Raw genomic sequence first — 23,953 nt, 5'->3', positions numbered from 1 at the left:
CATTCGAGTACCCCGGTCTAAATGGTGGTTAAGGTTTACGATTTCAGGAACAATAACAATAAAAAATGATGTAAATAAAAACGCCGACAGCGTTTCTTTACAGCTAGAGTGACAGTCACATGTAGAATATTTTTGAATGTTCGCCCCGTGCGCAGAATAAAATGTGATTTTACGGGTGGAAAGGTGTTTAACTTGAGGCATATCTTGCTGTAAAACATCGCAAGTGTTCCGTTTTTCCCATGCGCCTGGAATGCAGCAGTAGCCCGGCCGGACAACATGGCTGCTGCTGCGGGCCGATACTACGGAGAAGGCGGCCGAGCAACCAAAAGACAGAAAACTGAAGACGGAGGAATGACAACGGTGAGTGGTATCTAAGTGTCCTTGTTGCTGGTGTTTATTGTGTGAATGTGCACTCGTTTACGTTCGTCCAAGGCAGGAATTCAGTTTAAATAAAGACGGTGCAGTTTTTCGCAGCTGGTCAAAATGAAGAAGCTAACCAGCGCTAGCTAACCCAGGCAAACCGATGGGTTGGTGAGGTCTAGCTTTAATGACGCTAGTGTGACTTTTGTGATCATTTAATAAATAGACAGACGCTGACACATAATACAGTTTTGTGTTTGGGTAGGAGACACGTTTTAGTTGACTAGCAAATGTGCAAAATGACACAAAGAAGAGGCTGTTTGCTCAGGGAGGCGTTGAAGGAAGATTCACGATGACATCAGTCACTAACGCTGCTACTAACTCCTCTCTTGTCAGTCTGGTCATGCTTTCTTTTCTTTTTCCTCTTCATAATCTTGTCTCGTTTTCAGGAGAACTACGATGATCCTCATAAACCGCTACCGTCCCCGGTGGTGCACATCAGGGGCTTGGTGGACGGTGTCATGGAGGCTGACCTGGTGGAGGCCCTGCAGGAGTTTGGTGCCATTAGGTAATAATAGAGCTTTTAATGTACTGCACATCGATCAGGCGCAACATTATGACCACATTCCTAATAATGTGTAGGTTGTGCCTCCAAAACACTTGTGACTCATCAGAGAATGGGCATGAGTCTTCTGAGGGTGTCCTGTGGTGTCTGGCAACACAATGTTGTTAATGGGGGCCTCTGTGGATCATCCCACAGGTGCTTGATCAGTTTGGGATGTAGTGAATTTGGAGGTCAGGTCAACACCTGCATCCTGATGAGAATGGCTGCCGCCATTGCTATAAGGCGGGGGTGCCTGATCTGGTCTGTGTGGGTCCATATGAATGAATGTCAAGTCCAATAGTTTCCCAGCAGAACTTTGAATTGTCTCAAGGTGGTTGACGTTATTTACTTCTCCTGTCATTGGTTTTAATGTTGTGGCTGATTGGCGTATCTGTAGTATGTTGACCGTAGTCCCTGCGTTTTCATTTGTGTGATTCTCATTGTTCAGGTTAATGTCAACATTTGCAATAACCTCATAAATGCCCACACAGCACCGTCCCACCCACTGTTGTATTATCAGTGGTCACAGCGTTTAAAATAGTCCACATATCTTAACACGTACAGTATTCACTTGCATGTTGGCTCGAGGTCCCGTTTACAAGTTCTTTGGTACAGTTTTGATCATTAATTTTTTAGAAGATTGGCCTTTCACTGGCTATTAGTGGACTTCTTATGTGTCTTGTTTCCTCGTGGGCACAGAGCGTACACAGGATTTATCTGATCTTGTCTGCTGCTTGTTCATGGGGAGATGGAGTCGCAGATTTGGAAGATAATACGTTTTGATGCTGTCACATTACGAGGAATCCTGTGTTTTATTGTGAATATGGAAACTGTCTCATAATACTGACTTAAATGTGATTAAAGTCAGCATACTTGCAAGCTCAACCAAGTAGACTTCTGTTTGCCTTAATGAAATGTGGTTCAGTAATCCTGGTTATGGGTCTTTTTAATTTTTCTTATTTTCTTTACAGCTTTGTGGTTATGATGCCTAAGAAGCGTCAGGCATTGGTTGAATATGAAGACATGAATGGGTCCTGCAATGCTGTTACATATGCAGCAGAGAACCAGGTTTACATTGGCGGTCACCCTGCCTTCATCAATTATTCCACTAGTCAAAAGATCTCCCGACCAGGAGACTCGGATGACACCCGGAGCGTCAACAATGTGCTGCTGCTCACGATCATCAACCCCATCTATCCTATCACCACGGTAACGTCTTGTCATACTTCATCGATATCCAGCTGTCTGCATTACTGTATGGTTATGTATTAAGGCTGAATCATTCATTTGATCACTGCACATTCATCACTTATTTTCAGTGTTGGGTATAAGTGATGATCAAAGCTTTCTTCAAGTTATATAATGGGAATAATTTGTTTCCATTTTCACAAAATACTGAAAATTTAAATTTTCTCCAGGTATTTTGGCCAATAAAGCCATCAAACATTTTTTCACTGCATGTTTTTTATTAGGTCTTCAGTTTGAAACAACTGTTGAAGGAAATTGTGTTGGAACATCTGGATTCATATGGGTTTAAAAAAAGCAAATACTCGCTGTCTTTCTTTACTCAGACTTTAAACAGCAGCTGTTTTATGTTAACAGGGAAATAAAAAAACATTTTGTCTTAAATCAGCAAAGCAGAATGTTTTTCTGTTTGGTCATGTGTGATCATGTGCGATCATGTGCAGTATGTGCGCTACCTGTATTATAGTGTTGTGTATCAACACACCTTAAGTAAAAACTTACATGTGTGCCTCCACAGGATGTCCTCTACACCATTTGTAACAACTGTGGTCCTGTGCAGAGGATTGTCATCTTCAGAAAGAATGGTGTACAGGCCATGGTTGAATATCCTTTTCAGTAATGGCCTTTATAATGGGTCACAATGTTTTCTGCTTGGACCTGCTACGATTGTGTAAAATATTGGTGTTTAATTATACTTGATCCCTTACAAAAAAAAAAAAAAAAAAAAAAAAAACGTTGGATAATCAGACCTCCCCTTAACTCATCGTGTCCACATTTGATTCAGTCCAAAGTGCCCAGAGGGCTAAAGCATCTCTGAATGGGGCAGACATCTATTCAGGCTGTTGCACTCTGAAGATTGAATATGCCAAGGTGAGTATATGGCAGTGCGTGGTCAACCTTTGTACCTGGAGAATTAACACGAGATGATGAGTGAGAAGAAGCTGATTGTCATTTTTTGTAACGTCACCCTTTCCACAGCCAGCGCGCCTTAATGTCTTTAAGAACGACCAGGACACGTGGGACTACACAAACCCCAATCTGAGTGGCCAAGGTAACACGCAGTCCCCAACCCTCCCCTCCCCGTTTTTCTTCCTCTTTTCCTCTCATGCCACTGTATGGGATGATTAGGGTTCTCTGCCTCCGGGGGTATTGCCTTCGATCACACGTGCATGGTTCCTTTCACCGTGCACTTCAACCCAGTGCTAAGAGGCAGTATCCCTGCGATGCCTTCACAGTCATGCATTTTTCTTGCCACATAGCAAGCACAAAGTAAGGGCACGAGGAGCAACCTGGAGGGCAGCCAACCTCAATTACAGGCTCATGCATGCGAACATTCAAATGCACCAATCTCACTAGCGTAGCGCACCATTCTTCACGTAGGTTCACACTTCCCATAGAGCATGCCACAGCTGCACAATGTCACGTCCCTGCCGACACCAATCCAGTAGACACGACGGAGCACACCTCTAGGCCTTTTTTTCACACATAGTGGAGATTTTATCGCAGCCTAAATTGGACGTCACACTACTCAGCTGAGTGGCTTTATGAAACCACTAAATGCACCTCAGGTTAAAGGTCCCATGAAATGACTCGTCAGGCTTTGGAGAACTGTGCAGTCCGTATATTTCTGTATATAGGTAGGTAGGTAGGTAACTGTATAAACTGTAGTTGTGACCAAACCCAGTGACTGACGTTTTTGATTTTTTGATTTCACACCTGGTTGGTTTACCTTAATCTAAAAGATATGATTAGTTGAATTTATTAAAAATAGGACACATAGGAGAGAGGTGTGACTTAGGAGACCTAGGAGGTTCTGCATTTCATGGGACCTTTAGTTTAAAATGCAGTTTACATACACTTGACAGTATCTGCTTTCTTATATGTATTTTTAGCTTTAAAACAATGTATGTTTTCAGACTTACTGCTCAATCTACGCAAATAAATTCAATATTATATTTAGAAATATAATATATATATATATATAAAACATAATATTTTAACAGGGCATTGCCTGTATAATAACTTCAGCCATTTTACATGTGGTGTTGAGATTCTTCCACAACTTCCTTGACCAAAATACAGGATGTTTCTACCACTTTACCCTCAATACAACCAGGACCACAACATGTACATGACAAGTTTCATACAGTTGTTTGCCGTCATGTTCCTTCGAGAGGTTTCTTGATACTCCGTAGCTCGTGCTGCCTTACGACCCAGAGGTACTCCTTGTGTCCTCACTGTGCAAACTCATACAGGCTCACCTCAACTTCTAAGCAGACACAGCGTCTTCTACAGCTACAGTATAACAGCAACCACAGCCACAGCTAACGTAAATCCGCTCCGTGGCATACATCGGACACAGTGGGGCATCAAATACTGGAACACAACCTCAACTCAGTACTTCCTTATTCCAAGCTCATCATCACCCCCTATCTCTACCACCTGACACGGGAACCCATTTTTATTTCTGGTGATGGACAGTAGCCATCATTTCAGTTTGAGGGACAGAAATACTCCAAGGCCGCGTGAACAGACACCTCGCATATCCCACCACAGACTGACCTTGCTAGATTGCTAAGCGTCCAACCGCCACCTCTTTACCAGTACAGCACATCTCATCTGCAGAGCCCCGAGGACGCACCCTCTTTGACACAACACATTGATGAGGGCGGGAGTCAGGTGTGTGGCCATAGCGGCCACACCACCTCCTAGCTCTTGGGATGTGCCTGCCATAACACAACCACAGGGAGCAACAGAGGACTTTTCAGACACACTCAGCCCGACCAGGGGACAGACGACACCACATACTGGGGCAGTAAACAGACAAAGAGGCCACTCTCTCGCTCGCTCAGACGCAAATACTCCTCGTCTCCACCTTCCTGCGCCGAACACAACACGACCATACAACGAACTGAACATCCAAGGCAACACCGCCATGACAAGCACATCGTCATGCAGATATTCCAGATGACTTATTGTCAAGCACTAGACGCCTTTTCACTTTGCAAGTGACTGACAGCTATTAAAAGCAAACAAACGAGCGTCACGCGAGTGCCCATTTTTACACGAGAAGAAATATCCACGGGGGGGCCTATGAAGACACAAGTATCAGACACCTATCAAGCATACAACAAGCACAGAGGCAAACAGATTACAAATCCTTTCCCAAAGCTTTCTACATTTATGGACTCTGTTGTTCTCTGTACCTTTCCCATTTCCCTCCCTCTCTCTGCTGTTCTTGTGTTGTTTCTGCGTTGTTTCATTTTCCCTTTTTTGCACTGGCCCATAGTGATGCCTTTAACGCCTCCCGTGTGATGCAGGTTTGGCTCAGTGTGTCTGTGGACTGACAGCCCACTCTCAAACGGTGCAAATATCCCGCTTTGTGGTCAGAGCACGGTAAGCTGGAAATGAGCCTCTAATAGCGACTTTCAAAACAGAGCCGACAGCAAGTCAAAACCAAGTACGGACGTGTGGATGTACTTTTCTCTCTGGTGGTGGGGATGCAAGGAAGGAAAGAAGAAAGACAAGGCTGAAGAGGGAGAGTGAGTTGAGGCTGGAGTCAGGAGGTTGACGGGTAGCACCCTTGCTGAAGACTGCCCCCTAGCTGCCCACTGTGTCCCATGCTCCATGTGTGGTGCTGTAAGTACTGAACTGAATGAATAATCTGACTTGATGGTTATAATTCAAAGTTATTGTGAAACTACAACAGCATGACAGCTGTTGTTGTTGTTTTTTTATATATATATATATATATATTCATGACACTTCAGTAGTCTAATGGAGTTTGACGATCGCAACTTTCTTTTTGTGAAATAGTTTTTTTGTGCCGCATTTGTGGCACCTGGTTTGTGTTGATTTACCAAACACATTAATGTTGAAGGAATCCACGGAGCAGTCAGCAGCTTGGATATAAGTTAGATTCAAAATTGTTATCATGTCCACTTTGTGTTGAACTGACATTGGAGAGTTTATTATATTCAGACTGTATGTGCTTTATAAGCGCCTGTAAAACGGATTGTACAGGTCGTACTAGCAAACCCCATCTGGTATCTAGTCCCAGTCGTGTCCACTTGTAAAACCGATTACTGTGTCTCTATGTCTCTAGTGACATATTTAATTTGCAGTCGTTGTAAATAGCCAATGGTGTATTTCATGAACGTCATACCTGCCTTAGTGTGATGCATTGCACTTGTCATCACATTGAGTACGAGTTCACAGCGTTCATACATCCATTTATATCATTTTGGTCACAGTAAGAATGCATCTCAGTTTATGTATTTTATATAACAGATATAAAATGTGATTAGCCTCAACAAATGTCATAAATTGGTTTCACTCAACGGATGTGGAGTTAACGTTGGATGTTGGGTAAAGTTACGTCTGCAAATAGAGTAGTTGTATGAATGTGTTCTTGAAACTACATTGGTTAATAATTTGATATATAACCTGTCTTGAATAATCACTCTAGATAACGGTTTTGAATTTTGGGAACATCAAGATCTGATGCCCATGAAGTAGAAAGTCCTCAGTGCCTTATGGGCACATTCATTGACATGTAGCTTTATTGTAACTGTCAACTATGGTCACAGTGTCCACAATGAGAACAATACATGTAGCTTTAATAATTAATTTCTAAGAGTGTGTTGTCGACCTGTTAGGCTGCTGTGATGTTGATGTGGTTGGAGATGGCAGGAACATTTCTCTACAACAGAGTTACCTACTAACATGCTGTTATGTTGACAAACTTACACCACTCTATAATTTTGATTTGATTTTTGTCATACACAATGTAATTGTTTCCGGTGCTTCATCTTTTCGCTCCTGGTGTTATACCTCTGTCTTATCCTGGCATGTGACAACTATGAAGTAAATAAAGCAGCAGGTGCTGCAGCAGGTTCACGGCATCAATGCATTTTTTTTTTTTTTCATGCTCTGCCTCAATGTCTGTTCCAGATATTTGCCATGGGTGCTCACAAATGTGTTTATACAGTGTTGCATATTGGTTCATGTTAATTTGGACTTGACATGTGTATGTGTGTACCTGCACAGATGCTGATGGTGAAGGCAATTGGAACAATTCACAAGGTGTGTGCGTGTGTGTGTTTATACTAGGATGGGAGGAGGACTTTAAAAAAAAAAAATGTTTGAAAGCTATCTTTAAAAAAAAAAAAAAAAAAAAAAAAAAATTACTGTTTTAAAAATCTCCATTATGTCCCCGTTAGATTATCTTAAAAGCCTGCAGATTTTTGAAACACTTTAACAAGTTGTCAGGCCCCTCTGTTGCATGCCAACCACAAGCCTGTCCCTTAGCACGAAGCGGACTGTGTGACGTGTCTGTTTGACGGATAACTTTCATTTCACCGCTTTTAGATCCCAATGCAAATCCCAACAAACGGCAGAGACAGCCAGCTCTTCTCGGAGACCACCCACCTGATTACGGTAAACATCCCATAAGGACATTTGTGTCTTTACACGTGTGGGACAGTGAATCTCATTCCAGAACTGTATCTGCAACCTAAATGTGTTTCTCTCTCTCTTGAATTCAGGTGGCCCGCAAGGAGGTTACCATGGTTACAATGATGACAGCTACGGCCCACCCCCTCCCCACCGCATGGGGCCGGGCATGGGTGGGCGTGGTCGCGGTAGTCAGCGGTACGGCCCAGGGTACGGACCTCCGCCTCCTGAGTACGGGCCTCACGCTGACTCCCCGGTTCTGATGGTGTACGGACTGGAGCCCTCTAAGATTAACGCTGACAAGGTTTTCAACATCTTCTGCCTCTATGGAAACGTAGAGAGGGTGAGTCTAATGATGCTGTGGAGCATTAAGCAACCCCCTTACCTCCATGAAGTCAGATTTAATGCATTCATTTGTCTGATAATGATTTCTTAAGTGCTCTACACAGTGTAAACTGAAAGATGCTCACAGTAGTTTACCTACGATTATGCATGAACATATTTGCGCAGCTAATTTGTTTTCATCTCCAGGTCAAGTTCATGAAGAGTAAGCCTGGAGCAGCAATGGTAGAAATGGGAGACTGTTACTCTGTGGACAGAGCCATCACTCACCTCAACAACAACTTCCTGTTTGGACAGAAACTCAATGTTTGGTAGGAGTGACTCTGCAGATGTTTCTAAAAACATTAGCACAGATCCTTAAAGAAAGATTTAAAGCGTTGCAGATACAGACGCGATGCTTGATCGGACTTCTTTTCCTGCAGTGTTTCCAAGCAGCAGGCCATCGTGCCAGGACAGTGTTATCAGCTAGAGGACAACACCAGCAGCTTCAAAGATTTCCACGGATCCCGCAACAACCGTTTCACCTCCCCAGAGCAGGCGGCGAAAAACCGAATCCAGCACCCGAGCAACGTCCTGCACTTCTTTAACGCACAGCCCGACATCTCTGTAGAGATCTTCAACCAGGTAAGAAGAGCCTGGTTCTGTCTGTGACCGAAACATTTTCAACAAACCTCATTTATTTATTTATATATTTTAACCGGCCTCTCCTTCCAGGTCTGTGACGAGCTGGGAATTAAGAGCCCCACTAGTGTGAAGCTTTTCACTGGAAAGAGTGAGTAAAATGTCACATCCTGTCTACTACTATAACTGGTTATGTTCAGATGTGAATTAATTCACCCATGAAAGGGAGTTTTGTGACATTTAGATTTTTACAGTCAGGTAATGAGTGGATACTGATACTTGTGTCAAAGTACAAAATAGTCAAGATAAACATTTCCATACACATAAACTACATAGAGTCATGGTTTGTCTGTACACTTTACAGGATTTAAACCTTTATGTGCGACACACTGTAGTAAAACAGTTACATATAAATGTAAATACAAGCTCCTCTTCTAGTTGTAAGACGATGTCTGCTAACTGCTGCCACTACATCAGCCCATCACTTTATGTATTGTGTAGTAAAGTAATCTATATTTTTTTATGGCACAACAGGTGAGCGAAGTTCATCCGGACTGCTCGAGTGGGAATCCATCAATGATGCCATGGAAGCTCTGGCTCTTATGAACCATTATCAAATGAAAAACCCCAGTAAGTTTTTATCTTGTTAACATCAGCCTGGTTTTAAAAGCTTTTAATGTGTGGTACATTGTCTAGTCTTTAGGGACTTCCAACTGAAAAGTCCTCCCATGCACTGTAGCTATTACAAAGAAAAGAATTGAAAGGTCATTTATCTTTCTAAATGTTAATTTTTTTCCTTCTCATTCTTTCCAGGTGGGCCTTACCCGTACACACTGAAGCTGTGTTTTTCAACCACACACCATGCCAACTAAATACTCTCCTGTCAAACTATTTGTAATGTTTTGTCTTTGCATTGAGTATGCTGCAGTTCTGTTGTCACAGTATAAGGAAAAACAGTATTGACTAACAAAAATTAGGTTTAATGTGCATTAGGAAAATGTTACATAAATTATACTTTTGTTTTCAATGATTTGTTTTTCTTTCATTCTGATTTTTTTAATCAGTTGTTTATTTTGTATGTTCACAACACTAAATATGACCCCTCCTCCTTTTCAGTTTTTAAATAAACTAAACCGTAACAATAATGCGAGTACTCTTTTAACCAGCGTTCACATACTAAGGGTTATCGCTTCTACTCTCTTGTTCAGAGAAAAGGTCAATTCATGGAAATAAAATATTATTTAAAGAAGAACAAAATCACGATGGATTTTGTGCGTCCACTGCCGTGGTGTTCAAGGATTAGTTCTCTTTAATCAGTGTGTTATAATTATCACTTTGGTGGAATTAGAAGTTCAAATAAGACCCCAGGCTGGACTGGCAGAGCGCAGATGTGACCCTGAAGCCTACATAATTAATTGTTATTATAGTTTTCAACAATATCTCCAAGGATTAGATTTATAATGGCACTTTCAGCTGCATCTCATGGCCTTTCATCGCCTGATGAACAGACCTTTATCACAACACAAGCTGTTTTTATGCAAGTGAAGTCAACTTTTTTTTTTTTTACCTGTCCTCTAATACTGAAGACATCAAACATGATGAAACAGATGGAATTAGATAGTGACCACAGGGGGGATAAAGGAAGGATTATCTTAAGAACCACTTGGTTAAGGAAAGAAAAACAACAGTCTGTCAATACTTTAACACACAAAGTTCAGTCAATGTGGAAAAATTCAAAAACTTCAGCTGTACCCTTAAGTGCAGTTGTGAAACCCGACAGACTGGCTCTCATGAGGACCGCCCCAGGAAAGAAGGACTAAGAGTTACCAGTGCTGCAGAGGTTCAGTAGAAGATAATAATACTTCATAGATCCCTATTGGGGAAATTCAAAGAAGAAGTGCCATCCTCAGAAAATGGTGAATTAACAGCACCTCAGACTGGAGCCACTATGATCCAGTGGCAAACACATGTCAACATCAACTGTTCAAAGGAGAATAAAGCAGTCACGGTCCAACCACTGCAAATAAGCCATTACTGAGGAAAAAGAAATGTTTACTTTGTCCAAGAAACACAAGGAATAGACATTAGACCAGTGGAAATGTGCAATTTGGTCTGATGAGATCTTTGGTCCACTCACCATATCTTTGCAAGACGCATCAGAGGTGCACAGGTTTCTGTTTGGGTGGTTCTCTCCATGAAGCATCCGGGAGGAGGTGTGACACAAGTAACACTTGTGATTTATTCAAAACTCAAGCCAAGACTTAACCAGCGAGGCTACCACTGCATTGTGCAGCGACATCCCATCCCATCTAGTTTTTGCACTTAGTGGGAACAATATTTGTTTTTCTACAGGACATTGACCCCAAACACACCCCCAGGCTATTTGGTGAAATGTTATGTCTGATGACCTGTCCTCCACAACCACTCATGGGATGAGTTTGACCACAGAGTGAAAAAAATAATAATAATAATAATAAAAAAAAATACTGCTTTAAGACGCAGGAAAACTTTTTCAGGTGACGACCTCATGAAAGCTGTTATCAAAGCTAAAGATGGTGCTACAAGAAGAACCTCAAATATAAAAAAATCTGCTTTGTTGTCTATTTATATTCTTTTAAATGTCTATTTAAAAGAAGAACAAATTTAATGTGTTGCAATGGCCAAGTCAAAGTCCCGACCTTAATCCAATAGAAAGGGCCTGAAGTGATTCTGTACTGAGGAATGAGCTGCTGTGGATGATCACCAGTAAACATGTAGTTACAACCAAGTCACATCCAATACTGGGAATAAATATATTTGTGTCTCATGTTTAATTGGCCTTGTGTAAAAATCCACTGATGCTTTAATAAATTTTTATGCGAAAATGTAGAAAGTACTGCAACTGGTACTGTAATTGCATTTTTGTGCTATATGTTGAAAATGAAATGAAATGAAGAAAAAAAAAATCTGTTGAATGCGAATGTGTGCTCAAATGTTTGACTAGTGATATATATATATATGTATATGTGTGTGTGTGTGTGTGTGTGTGTGTGTGTGTGTGTGTGTGTGTGTGTGTGTGTGATATTCAATCGCCGTGTCTTGCATCATTTGTTTTGTGTAGCTGTCCTAATCGTTCTTCGATTATTCGAGAGAGAGGCGATAAACGGCGGCGGGGGTCACAAAACTACAACTCCCGTGAAGCCGCGCGCGCGAGCCGCGTAGGTGTTTCCGGTGTCTTATAACATTTTACTTCCTTCCACACAGACCGACGCGAACAAACCGAGAAAGAAGACGTCGTTAAGTTTTAAATGTTGCCGCCAACTGTCGCGTTTTGAGGTTGGTTTTTAACTATTTTTTTTATCGTAGAATCCGCGGCATGTGGCCAGTGGTGTCTGAGGACTGAAGTATTGTTGGAAACCGCGGACCGTAACGTGTAGGCCTCCGAAGAAAGTTTGGTCGAGGGCCTGTAAACAACATGTCCTCCGCCTCGCAGTCTTCCTCCAGACGGCAATGGTGCTACCTCTGCGATCTGCCCAAGATGCCCTGGGCCATGCTGTGGGAGTTCAGTGAAGCTGTGTGCCGGGGCTGTGTCAACTACGACGGGGCGGACCGAATAGAGCTCCTCATAGAAACTGCCAGGCAGCTGAAGAGCACGCACGGAGTTTTGGACGGCAGGTCTCCCGGTCCTCAGCAGAGCAAACCCGGCTCGGCTGGGCCCATTGAAATGGGGCGGCAGCATGGGGAGCGTGTAGACAGAGGGAGGGGGGAGTACGGGGTGTCTTCTCGCCTCCCCAATGGTTTGCACAGGGCAGAAGACGTGGCCTTGTCGGAGGGCAGCAGACAGAGCCCCAACACCCGCCGGGCTGTGGCTGGGGCAGTCCCCAGCCTGCATGGCACCATACCCCACACCTTGATAGCTCAGGGGCTAGTAGCGGGCCCCCATGGGCTTTTAACCTCACTATCAGCCTCCAGAGCTGGAGCCACACCTATCGCGGTCTCAGCTGGACCCTTGATGGGTGACGGGGGCAGAAGACAGGCCGTGTCCCTGGGCGTGGGAGCGGGCACCTCTCCTCTGGTGGGCATAGACCCGGCGGTGTGGAGGAACAATGAAGTCATGGCTGAACTGAACGAGGTGGCTCGCAGCAGGGTGGAAGGCTGGCCGAACCGTCCCAAGGTGGTCCGGGACGTGCTCCTCGCCCTCAGCAGCTGCGTGCCCTTCAACGTGCGCTTCAGGAAAGACCACAACCTGATGGGTCGCGTTCTGGCCTTCGACGCCAACACGACGCCAGAGTTCGAGCTGAAGGTGTTTGTGGAATATCCCGCGGGCTCTGGGATGATCTTCTCGGGCGTTCCAGACTTGGTCAGGCAGATGTTCCGCGACTCGGCCAAAGACGCAGGTAAAGCGGTGAACTCCGGCCTCCGCTATGTGGAATATGAGAAGCGCCAGGGGACGGGGGACTGGCGCGGGCTGTCCGAGCTGCTGAATGACGGCGTGCGCATGTTCAAAGAGCCCCCTATTCCAGAGGTCCTGCCGCAGCCGGATCCAGTGTTGCCTTTGTCAGCCGCTGGACGCCCCGGGCCGGCGAAGGGCACGACCAGGCGCCGCAAGGCTTCTCCGGGCTCCGAGAACGGAGAGAGCGAAGGGAGGCCCGAACACTCGGGGAGGGAGCCCTGGCCCCGAGGCGCCTACGCCGGCATGGAGCCCCTTCCTGGCATGGCCGCCCCTCAGGAAGGCCCACCCCGTCTGCACAGCCAGCCTTCGCCGATCTCGGCTCTCATGGGGGTCGCAGACAGCCTGAGCTCCAGTCAGATGGCGAGAGACAGCCCCAGCATGTCCACAGCCCACTCGTCTTCAGCCGGACGTCCCACCAGCAGCAGCCCCTCCACCGCCTCCACCTCAGTCTCCCAGGCAGCCGTCGGGCAGGGCATGAGCGCGGTGGGGCCGAGCAGCAACGCCAACGCCGGGGAGTCTACGAGCAGCGCCCAGGGCACCCTGCTCTGCTGCACGCTGTGCAGAGAGCGCCTGGAGGACACTCACTTCGTCCAGTGTCCCTCTGTCCCCCAACACAAGTTCTGCTTCCCCTGCACCAGAGGGTTCATCCGCAGCCAAGGTCAAGGAGGAGAGGTGTACTGCCCCAGCGGAGAGCGCTGCCCCCTGGCTGGATCCACCGTGCCTTGGGCCTTCATGCAGGGAGAGATCTCGACCATCCTGGCCGGAGACGGAGACGTGACGGTGAAGAAGGAGAACGACCCTTGACGTCTCCATCCTGTTGTGAATGGTGAGACCGTGATGAAACACGTCTTTCTGTGTTCCAGACCGACACTCGCACAACAGCCGGAATGAATGAAGTGTAAAACCTAACGATCGTCTTCTTTTTCTAGTTACGCAGGAGTGTAACTCATTAGTAAAGCAATCATAGTTTTCATAAGAATCAACTTCATATCACAATATACAATATGAGAGGGTCTTGTCACAGTGTCTAGTGTTAACTCAAATACACCCTGAGCTACACACACTACAGAACACACAACATTACAGACTTGATGCTTGGTATAAATTTAATTTTGGATAAATATTGAAATTGAAAAAATTATATTTTAACTTGAGCCCTTTGTGTGCAGAGTGAACCCGGGCTACACTGGACATCACACATTTAAAACAACAGAAAACTGAATTATTTATTTACTTTATAAAAATGATAAGACACATATTCATGTTTCAAACTAGACTGTACCAGGTTCCAGGTGTTTAAATTAGAGGATTTTTGTTTTCAAGACATCGCCATGAAAATGTAGAAAATATAAAACCTTATTTAATATGTCAGTCCTCATTAATAAAATTTAAGGTTATCTATTCATACGTTATTGGTACATTTATTCATAAATAACTCGGTTGCTTTCACTTTAGTGTAAACACGCAGTCGATAACAATGGAAACAACTGATTTATCAGTGGTTTTTGATAACATATGGGAATGATTGCACGGTTTGTCTTTGTGTAGCGGTCATTTCCAACTCTGCTTCTAATTGACTGTGACGCCGATACATGGTGCGGAAAAACTAAAGAACTCCGGAGACCTTTTTCAATTAAACTAAATATCTTTGAGCTGCGTGGACAAAACCGTATAAAACAACACGGGACAATAAAGAGAATTATGACTGATCTGACAACATCAACCGGTCTAATCCTTGAAACAAGCAAATAATCCTCTGATAAATGATAAAGCATTATTATTAGTGATAGTTTGGTCAGGTAGATCATGACAAGTATGTTTCAGGTTGCCTGTTTCTAGTGTCCACACCATCTGTTGCCGGACTCCTCGAGTCTCTTCCTGTGGCTAAAGTTCATTCTTTAGGACTCTGGCTGTGAGTTTCGTCTCATTGTCCGGCTACAAAAAGAATTCGGAGAAATCTGATGTCTAATGAGGCCGATAAGAATTGAAACTAAAAGCCCCGAAAACCATTTTGTGACTAACAGGAATGCAGCCTATTGTTTCTGAACTGTTTTATGTTTTCCTTCTTTCCACAGTGGATCAAACACTTTGAAAGCACTTCCCTATTATCTCAAGCAGAGGTCCACCTTGGCTGCAGTTCATCACGTGAGCCTCCGAGGGCAGAATAACTCTGGACCACCAGGAGGACAACTACACAAAGACTGGTAACTAAAGACACAACAGGACTCATGAGAAGAGGGACACGCCTGAGTGTCGGGGCTCGGCTCAGCCGCTACACCTCCACCGAATGTTGAGCCTCAGCCCCCGTCCCTCCCTCGCTCCCTCCCTCCTCTTTTGTCCCGCACGGCAGAGGCCGCAATTCAAAAATCCCAGGATTGAAAGCACATGCTTGTTTCTAAGAATGACAATCTTCATTTGGTTTTTTGTGTTTGTTTTTTTTTTTTTTTTTGTTATAAACGTTGCGTCCTGTCCTATAACTATTCAGGACGGCGATACTGATAGATGGTTTTGAGAGAATCATACATTTCTTCAAAAAAAAACAACAACAACAGAATGTTCAAAAATTGAAAAACAAACAAAAAAAATTGGATCCTTAAAGCCAAGGAGTGAAAAAATGTAATCCCACCATGTCTCTTAGGTATTCTCCTTATATTATGTCAAAAATGTGAATTTACTTTCAATATGGCTATGTAATTTCTATTTTTGATACAATACAAATTTCTATGTACTTGTTTATAGTGATAAGAAGACCAAAGATGGCTTCATGCTCAATGTAATTTTATTGTATTGTAGCTGTGTATGCTGTATTCACTGATAACCTTGGCATCAGTCACTAATTAGTTCATTTATCACAGACGTAAGCTTGTTTTGTCTATTTACTTTTTTGGACTTCTATGTATGATAATTATTAGCGCCACAATCGTCAATGGTTAACCCACATACTCATGTGTCCTAAACAGGTCAATTCTACAATAAATTCCAAAATAGTTATTAGTTGTAGCTGTTTGGCTCTTTTGCTACAGATCACAATCTCAGCTCAGCATTTTTCATAAGAACTTTATTTGATAAATATTTTTGACAAGAACGTGGAAAAACCTCACACCAAGTCATTACTTGTCATCCTGCGCAGAATTGGCATCTCTCCCTTAAACCACAGTTAACCAGTTCTGCAGACACACTGACTGACAACAACAGGGTTTACATGCACTTAAGTGACCTGACTACTGGGACGGTATCGTGTTTATTTAGACGTGTGAGTTTATATGAACTCGTCATTAGTCTGATTCCTCTTTGCTGGATAAGATGGACCGTGTTGTTGTTTTTTTGCGATTGTCCTGCAAACAACCCCATCAGCTGCCGTTGAATCACAGTAAACAAGCCAGAACCAGACGGCTTTGCCCTCATGAGCCTCTGTTTGTGAACAGCTGATCACAAAATGTCAGTTTGAGTGGAGGAACTAAATTTGTGATAACCGAGGTTTTCTAATCCTACAACCTGGTCACTTAAGTGCATGTGACTTTGCATAGATTACAAAAATAATTGAATATTAAAATGAGCAAACAGTGAGAAAGCAATAGTGTAAACACCCCAACACGATCTCTTTAAATCAAAACTTTAGCCAACGTCAAACAAATAGACCTGTAAACAACATACAGTATTTATATCAGGATAGTGCAGCAGTGTATTTCTTTACATGTGGTTTCCTGTATAGTGCTGTTCACACCACTTAATTGACTAGAAGACACCGGCGTGTCTTCCATCAGACGTGCCGTGGTTCAGATGGGGCACCCGTTATCTCCCAAGGCCTCCTTGGCTCCTTTCAGGGTCTCTCGCTTCACACACTTCCAGTAGCCGGAGATGCCGAACTGAGGCTGGACCTGAGGGCAGGACAGTGTTCGTCATGACAACAGTGGAGGTAACGTTCAGGGTGGAACCTGTGTGTGTGTGTGATATGTAATATATCTACTGCCTCTAACAGTGGGAGCATTTTAGATGTTATTTCTGCAGCGCTCAAATGAAAGCCAGAAATGCTGACGGCTGGATTTGTGTGGACGAAAAAAAAAATCTAATCTTAGTGTGAGCATTTACAATGACATGAATCAAAATATAAGACAAACCCCTGTATCTGAGCAGCATGTCCACCATTTTTCCTCCAGTTTCTATCAGAGTTAAGTAATTATTCTAGAAAACACTATGTGCCAAATATAAAACTTAAGCTATTAGCAGGTTAGCATTACTTAGCACAAATTTGGGAAACGACTGGGTTAATATTGGATGGATGACAGTCAGACATTGTGCAAATAATATGCGGTTTAGACCTCTGCATCAATTTGACGCTGTAGCAGAGCAGTTAAAAGTGCCCCACACAGACGCTAACGCTGTAGCCTGACATGCACCCCCCCCACAAATGTAACAATGTGACGCAGAGCTCAAGAGCTGTGATTGGTCTGCTTGGTCGTGGCATGTTTCTGCTTTAGCGTTTCCAGCTGCTTCTTCATCTCCACAATTGATTGTTTTGGATTAATAAAGATGGAACACATCGAAGATTAGTGAAAGTGAAGCAGTAAGTTTTAACAAAAATTGACCTGACCGGCAAAAAAGACAACGTTGTTGCGGAGTGAGACAGACTGAAGAGGTACAACTATAAATGTCTCAGAGAAGAGGCTGAAGAGTCACCATCTATGGCTGGTGACGTCATCTGCAGCACAGATGCCAGTGATGGAGATGTGGTATTAAGGTCCTCAAATGTGAGTCAGAAAGAAGCTTTGCACTTTATGTAACGCAGCCACTGCCACATATCAATTACTTTTCCACTTATTTTGGTGTGGAGGGCCAGGCAGATGATTCAACCACCCAGGTTTTCTGTGTGACAGTGTTCATGTCATTTGCCAATCGGACTAGAAATTACACAGAATATATGACCACTGTGACATTAAGAGGGGAAACGCACAAACCAGAACAATGCAAAACCAAAACAATGCAGATAAATAGCAGAAAGAAGATGAAGAGACCAAGCTGTTAGTGTCTGCTACAGGGACAAGTGTAGGTATTTGTCTTAAGGAAGCAGTAAACTGTCAGTTATATCTGTAGCTACTGAAATGTGTGTGTGTGTGTGTATATATGTATATATATATGCATATATATATGTATATATATATGCATATATATATATATATATATGGTGAAGATGGCTGAACTCACCTTCAGACCCCGCAGGACTCTGTCTTTCATCACGCCAATGAATTCTTTATGACTCAGGCAGTTGTCTCCGTCCATGTCGAAGAGTTTAAACACAGTGTCCAGCACGTTCTCAGACAGATCGTGGCCCGTAGCGATCTTCACGGCTCGCTTGAACTGGGCTGCATTTAAAAAAAAAAGGAATAAACTACAGTCATGTAATGTCTGTAGTGATCATAGAAAAACAGTCAAGGTGAGTGGTGTTACCCATTCCCACAGGACGGTTTGCCTCAGTGACCATTTTCATTGAAACGGCAAAATCCTCCAGGTTGTTGGTGAACAGGCAGAAGACTTTGAACTCATCAAAGGTGATGCTCTACAAAACAAAAACCAGCCAGTTCACTTTTAGGCCACATTAAATGTGACTCTGACACAGGAGTGGACGTGGAGGAGAGAGCTTGTACCTGTCCGGCAGGGATCTTCTTCCTCATGTTTTCCCAGTACATTTCGTTGTCTTCTTCGTTGGTGTAATGTAGCAGCCACTCTGCGAAGTCTTCTCTCCGCATGGTGTCCATGCCTCTGGAGAACTGCATGAACTCCATCTCCTGGACCTCAGCCTGCAAGTCCTCCATGAACCTGAACAACAACGAGATCAGTTTATTGGAACGGCGACGACAAACAGCAATGATCCAAAATAAGAAAGTCATAGTAAAGGAAGAGTAGTTAAGAAGAAGTAAACTATGGAGGGACCCTCAGAAGACCCATGTCCATTCTCTTATGAGTCTCAACTGTTTTGGAGGCACAAGGGAGACCTACACAGTATTATGAAGGTGGTCATAATGTTATGCCTGGTCGGTGTAGGTCTGAGCATCTGAAGTAATAATGATGTGCTTTGAATCTGGACAGAATTCTACATTCAAGAGCAAGAATTTAGCTTTAATCAGTTGTAGTAACTAGTGTAGTAGGTGTAGTCTAAAGCAGGAAGTCGTGTTTAAAATATTTAAAACCAAAGGCAGCAGTTTATAATAAAACTTCATCACTGGTTTAAACCGCAGTGAAAACATCTGACCTCTAAGCAGACTTCATCTCGATCACATAAATATTTTCCCCTTGAAGTAATCACAATGACAGCTGAACTATGGTGAGGACGTGTCCTTACCTGAGGAACTCCTTATACTGCAACTTGTTTCCTCCTTTCTTGCCGAAGAAGTAGGCCTGCAGCGTGGTGTTCACGCCCTCGGCCTCCTCCACCGGTTTCTGGGGAACGTACAACACTGTCAGGTACGTTTACCATTCAAACTGAAGGTGCTGACATTACACTAGAAACACCCACCTCTGCATTGTCCTTGGGAATTTTCATTTTACTACTTTTTCCAATGATCTTCTTGAGCTTTAGCAGCAAAAAAATAAAAGAAATATTAATGGTGAAAGAGCGAAATGTAAACAGCAACCCCTGCAGCAACAAGACACTTACAATTCATGACTTTTTATGCCTCAATTGTAAAAAAAAGAAAAGAAAAAAAGGAACAAATAGGCCATATTTACTTTAAATAATAAAAAAAAAAACATCTGTCTTCTTCTATGTGGGACTGTAACAGTCCCTGATCACACCAGAGACGTGACCTTCATGTTAAAATCAGACGCGACTCAAACGAGAGCAGATGAGAATCCATGCACCTTCTCTTTTTTACTGTACGCCTTCGGTTCGCGCCTCCAAGTCCCAACATGAAAATCTGACACAAGGTGCAGAACATGCCAACATGCAGTCTACCGGAAAGAAAAACTAGCCTCTGCTTGAGCCCGGCTGAGCACACAGGAGTCTGGTCTTGTCCTCAGAGAGCACAAGCCTAAGCTGGAACGGACACAAAAATGTCAAACCGACCTAAGTCAAGGGCTTACTCAGGCAGCAAAACAAAGGACAGATGAAAAGCAGACTCGAGCGGCTACGGTGCAGCTCTTCCTCACCTTCACGTGGCGCCTGTGTTCATACTTACAGCGGCGGCCGCATCAGCGCTTGAGGCAGCATTAAAAGGTGGCGACATTTTCAAATTAAGTGCACACAAGGTATTTGAACAAACACAATGAATCTGTGAGGTGTCATCCCGTAATATGAGTGCCCACATGAGAAACCATCTGTCTTATGACGATCTGTTGTTTGTGTTTGGCTATGCCGGTCTCACCTTGAGGAACTCCTTTTGGTCGACGTGTTCGTTCCCGTCAATGTCGAGCATTTTGAAGGCAATGTGAAATCCTGTGCGCGGCTCTGCAATAGATACAGAATCAAACTGATCACGTTCAGTCAGACCTCAGCAGGCGGCTCATCAATGTTAGAAACATCCCAGCGACTTACTGGTCAGGATGGTCAGAAGGAACAGGTACTCTGTGTAGGAAATCAACCCTGCAGCACACAAAGGAGGACGTTCATGTCACACAACTGGATCTGGAGATACAATCTGAAGGTCCTGTTTGTGAACTGAGACATGAGGACTCACCGTTGTCTCCCAGGTTTCTGAACAGAGAATTACCAGGCCGAGCTTTAGAGGCGGCCGTCAACATGCTGTTCACTTCCTGTCAGTATAAAGAAAAAGGCTCATTAGCTCAAACTGTGACCTGTGTGTGCAGTTCACACTTCACCAGTAACAGAAGGGATGAACAGAACTTTAAAATCAGTCCATTTTTATTTTATTATTTTATTTTTATTCGTTAGAAGACAGAAACAACAAAAGCGGCCATTTATTCATATTATGCAACCAGAAGTTGCCGTTTTCAAAGTAAGAGCACATATGAGGACAGTACTGTGTTTCTGTCCAAATATATGACTTCTATGTGGTTTCCCTCGCTAGCCCAGGCTCTTTGGGACCTCACTGACATGATTTTTGGCAAAAAAGACTCAGGATCTGTAGAAATCTCTGCAAGCATATAAGAGTAATGTTAGCTAGTAACTATTCCCTAATTATATATAATTATTTTTAGTTTGTCCTCTTCACTGAGACTCTGTTATTGTTTTGAAAAACAACGTACTGGTGCATATCCGTCAACTTCTGTTACACAGCGCCGTCCTCATAAGTGCTCTTACTTTGAAAATGAGAACTTCCGGCCACACAGAACGTTTTTTTTTACAGTTTTGTTCATCCATTCTAGACTCGGATAAAGAAAAATGCCTTGAATTTCATTTCATGTTTGAATTTTTAAATGAAAATCAAATCATTTTTTGTTTCTTAACGTCCTTTTCTGAACGTGACCAAAACATACAAGGGACCGGTTACACACCTGTGGCGTCAAAATCCTCTTCTGCAGCTTTCCTACATGAGAGGAAAGAGACAACATATGTTAAAGCATATGTATTTAAAACAGGAAAAGCTAAATGAACTAAACAAGAGCACTGATGCTTTCTTGAAATTCCTTTTTTGCAGTGTGTGCTCATTATTATTTTTGTGTAATACTTGCAGTCCTTAAAAAAGTAAAGGTTCCCACAGCTCATGCTTGTGTCCTATAATGAATTACTCTCTCCTTCTGTTCGTATGGCAGCTACACACACACAGCTCCAGCTTCACTGGAATCCAAAGACTATCTGCTATTCTGTTTCCCAGTATGAAGACTTAGTAAGAGTGGATGTTTATTTCATATTTATCCAGTCCAGGTTAAAACACTGTACACAATACCCAGTCTTGCTCATGCATCTCTCTTTATCTTGTTGCTGCGTTTCTTGGGTGTTGTCACTTATCTCAAATGCCTAGAAGAGGTGTGTCCTGTCCTGTGTATGTACATAAGGGTGACGGATTAAAGTGGCCTGGCTGGTGTTGGACCTTTGCATGATTATTGTTGTTTGACACAGATGGTACATGTCTAGGAAGCTATGGCTGCATAGAGTGAACTCAAGGGAATGAAAGGTGTCAGGCACATTGGTGCAGCTTACGATCTACGTTCTCCAGCATCACAGAGAAGAGGAAGTCTCTCGGGGTCATGTAGGGTTCCTCATCATAGATCACTGAGGCGAACTGGATGAAACGGTTCTTTCTGGCAGACCGAGGAGCTGCAACTTCCTGCAACATCAGGATAATCACCACTGTCAGCTAAGGAACCACGTCAATACTTATTGTCGGCCTGAGGAAAATCAACCAGTATGCACCTCTGGACACTAAGAGATAAAACGTTTTGGTGCTGTCAGTGACAGCTAGGGGGCGTTAGTTGATATAAACACCTGGTTGAGTAACTACTACGCCCGTTTTGGAAAACATTTTTTTAAAATAACTACAGTGTCGCTGGTTCCTGCATTTAGCAACATAGTAATACAAATGGAAACCGACAGAGGCAAATACGTTTACTGTAGTCGAGTCCGTTTGCTGTCAATTTCGTCGACAGAAACTTTGCGTACTTACTTTTTCTTCCTCGGCATGAACGGCAAAGGGCAGAGTCCTGTTGTGTGCATGATATTGGTAGTAACAAATAAGCCCGGTTCCAATTACAGAGCCCAAAACACCGGGGCCGACCGCACGACGCAGTGCGAGACTCTGCAGGGACCGAGGGCTCCTTAAAACAGTCCTCAGGACAGCGGCGACCCTTCCCCAGCTGGCCATTTTCAGGAAGCTACTACCTTGCCTTGCCAGTTGCTGCTGTGCGATGCCCGCACGGCTTCCGTAGTTTCCGCACTTGCACGCAACGGCTCACGCCTACAAAAACAAATCCGGACTACAGGTCACGTGACGCATTCACCCGGAGAATTCGGTGTCCGTGTCCATAAAAACCAATTTGAAACAGAATTGTAAAATATTTTTCTTTCTGTTCTCACACAAAACTCCCATTTTTATTGTATGTAATAATGTCATTACAAAATTATTTAAATTAGCTAGTTCAAAACTTAAACTGCTCCCTTTCAAGTTCAAAAATTCTCATCCCACTTGTATAAACTACATATTGGACCATGACTTTAACAGATGAATTTGTAAAATACATCATTCTTTACAGCAAAGGTAAGAGATGAAGCAAGAGCAGTCAGCTGAACATACATTTTACATCCTTAGCTCAGGCAAGTCTAATTAGCTAGTGGGCCTCATCAAACACAACTTTCCAAGTCAAAAAATATGTCAAAAAGTAGGGGAGAGGTGTTGAGGGCAGAGAAATGATACACTATGTGCAGTGAGCCTAGTCTGTGCACAAATGGCGACATTAAAAGGTAAAAATGATACACGGTAGGCTCAAAGAAGCTGCTCCTATATCATACATCAAGTTTTCCCTTCTTCCTCAGGCACCATCCATCGACTCCTTTCTTCCTGCGTCACCCCATTCTCTCATATATCACACCAACTTCATTGGTGTGCTGTCCGAGGGCCGAGGGCCGCCAGATGCAGGCTGATCTCCGTGAACTCAACTCCTCCTGCAACAAAGTGAATGTCACACAGGACCTGCAGGCTCTCCTGCAGACAGGCCGTGAAGGAGAGCAGCACAGGTCAAGGTGGTCGTGTTCTGACCTGACAGATATTTGCAGTATCTGGTGGAGGGCAAAGTGAAAAGATCAGGATGCTACCGCATTTACAGAACAGACTGTGTATCTGTGGGAGTTCTGCTAAAAAAAGGAGACGAGTAGAGAGGGACTAGAGGGGGGAAAAAAGACAATGGCAAACAATAATGATGGACAGATTTTATGAGACAATTCTGTGTTTCATATTTCCACGGACAGACGTTGGAAGATGTTGTTTAATTCAAAAAAAGAAAAAAAA

At 43.4% G+C, this 23,953-nt stretch overlaps 3 protein-coding genes across 4 annotated transcripts; 2 read left to right on the top strand and 1 right to left on the bottom strand.

Moving 5' to 3' along the window:
• Positions 1-199: 199 nt before the first annotated feature.
• Positions 200-9,653, top strand: hnrnpl (heterogeneous nuclear ribonucleoprotein L). 2 transcript variants are annotated; one of them, XM_047607079.1, is made up of 14 exons: positions 200-360; positions 810-928; positions 1,936-2,173; positions 2,727-2,812; positions 2,983-3,079; positions 3,188-3,260; positions 7,259-7,294; positions 7,580-7,648; positions 7,756-8,006; positions 8,195-8,316; positions 8,428-8,629; positions 8,720-8,777; positions 9,161-9,256; positions 9,440-9,653. In XM_047607079.1, exons 1-14 carry the CDS (start codon positions 277-279, stop codon positions 9,496-9,498), a joined length of 1,590 nt encoding a protein of 529 aa, XP_047463035.1. In that variant the 5' UTR covers positions 200-276; the 3' UTR covers positions 9,499-9,653. The 2 variants fall into 2 exon arrangements, with proteins under 2 accessions (XP_047463035.1, XP_047463036.1); XM_047607080.1 differs by lacking the exon at positions 7,259-7,294.
• A 2,182-nt stretch (positions 9,654-11,835) lies between these two features.
• On the top strand, positions 11,836-16,049 carry LOC125020760 (interferon regulatory factor 2-binding protein 1-like). The gene is made up of 2 exons (XM_047606243.1): positions 11,836-13,884; positions 15,134-16,049. Exon 1 carries the CDS (start codon positions 12,081-12,083, stop codon positions 13,860-13,862), a length of 1,782 nt encoding a protein of 593 aa, XP_047462199.1. The 5' UTR covers positions 11,836-12,080; the 3' UTR covers positions 13,863-13,884; positions 15,134-16,049.
• Positions 16,050-16,101: 52 nt separating this feature from the next.
• On the bottom strand, positions 16,102-22,871 carry micu2 (mitochondrial calcium uptake 2). The gene is made up of 12 exons (XM_047606244.1): positions 22,616-22,871; positions 22,153-22,279; positions 21,507-21,538; positions 20,729-20,804; positions 20,587-20,634; positions 20,417-20,499; positions 19,570-19,626; positions 19,396-19,493; positions 18,701-18,872; positions 18,504-18,612; positions 18,261-18,418; positions 16,102-16,936 (listed from the first exon to the last, which is right to left on the bottom strand). Exons 1-12 carry the CDS (start codon positions 22,811-22,813, stop codon positions 16,835-16,837), a joined length of 1,260 nt encoding a protein of 419 aa, XP_047462200.1. The 5' UTR covers positions 22,814-22,871; the 3' UTR covers positions 16,102-16,834.
• Between the last annotated feature and the right edge of the window lie 1,082 nt (positions 22,872-23,953).

The sequence above is a fragment of the Mugil cephalus genome, chromosome 15 (assembly GCF_022458985.1).
Source record: "Mugil cephalus isolate CIBA_MC_2020 chromosome 15, CIBA_Mcephalus_1.1, whole genome shotgun sequence".
NCBI classification, from domain to species: Eukaryota; Metazoa; Chordata; class Actinopteri; order Mugiliformes; family Mugilidae; genus Mugil; species Mugil cephalus.
This window is presented reverse-complemented; position numbering and strand designations above follow the sequence as displayed.

What these genes read in the sequence shown, in the direction of transcription:
- hnrnpl (XM_047607079.1), top strand. Translation starts at nt 277, where the DNA reads ATGGCTGCTGCTGCGGGCCGATACTACGGAGAAGGCGGCCGAGCAACC. An exon ending in CCCCAATCTGAGTGGCCAAG is followed by an intron (nt 3,261 to 7,258) that starts GTAACACGCAGT and finishes GTACCTGCACAG; the next exon opens with ATGCTGATGGTGAAGGCAAT. An exon ending in GGACAGAAACTCAATGTTTG is followed by an intron (nt 8,317 to 8,427) that starts GTAGGAGTGACT and finishes CTTTTCCTGCAG; the next exon opens with TGTTTCCAAGCAGCAGGCCA.
- micu2 (XM_047606244.1), bottom strand. Translation starts at nt 22,813, where the DNA reads ATGGCCAGCTGGGGAAGGGTCGCCGCTGTCCTGAGGACTGTTTTAAGG. An exon ending in CAGTATAAGGAGTTCCTCAG is followed by an intron (nt 18,873 to 19,395) that starts GTAAGGACACGT and finishes GTTGTTGTTCAG; the next exon opens with GTTCATGGAGGACTTGCAGG. An exon ending in AAACCGTCCTGTGGGAATGG is followed by an intron (nt 18,419 to 18,503) that starts GTAACACCACTC and finishes TTTTAAATGCAG; the next exon opens with CCCAGTTCAAGCGAGCCGTG.
- LOC125020760 (XM_047606243.1), top strand. Translation starts at nt 12,081, where the DNA reads ATGTCCTCCGCCTCGCAGTCTTCCTCCAGACGGCAATGGTGCTACCTC.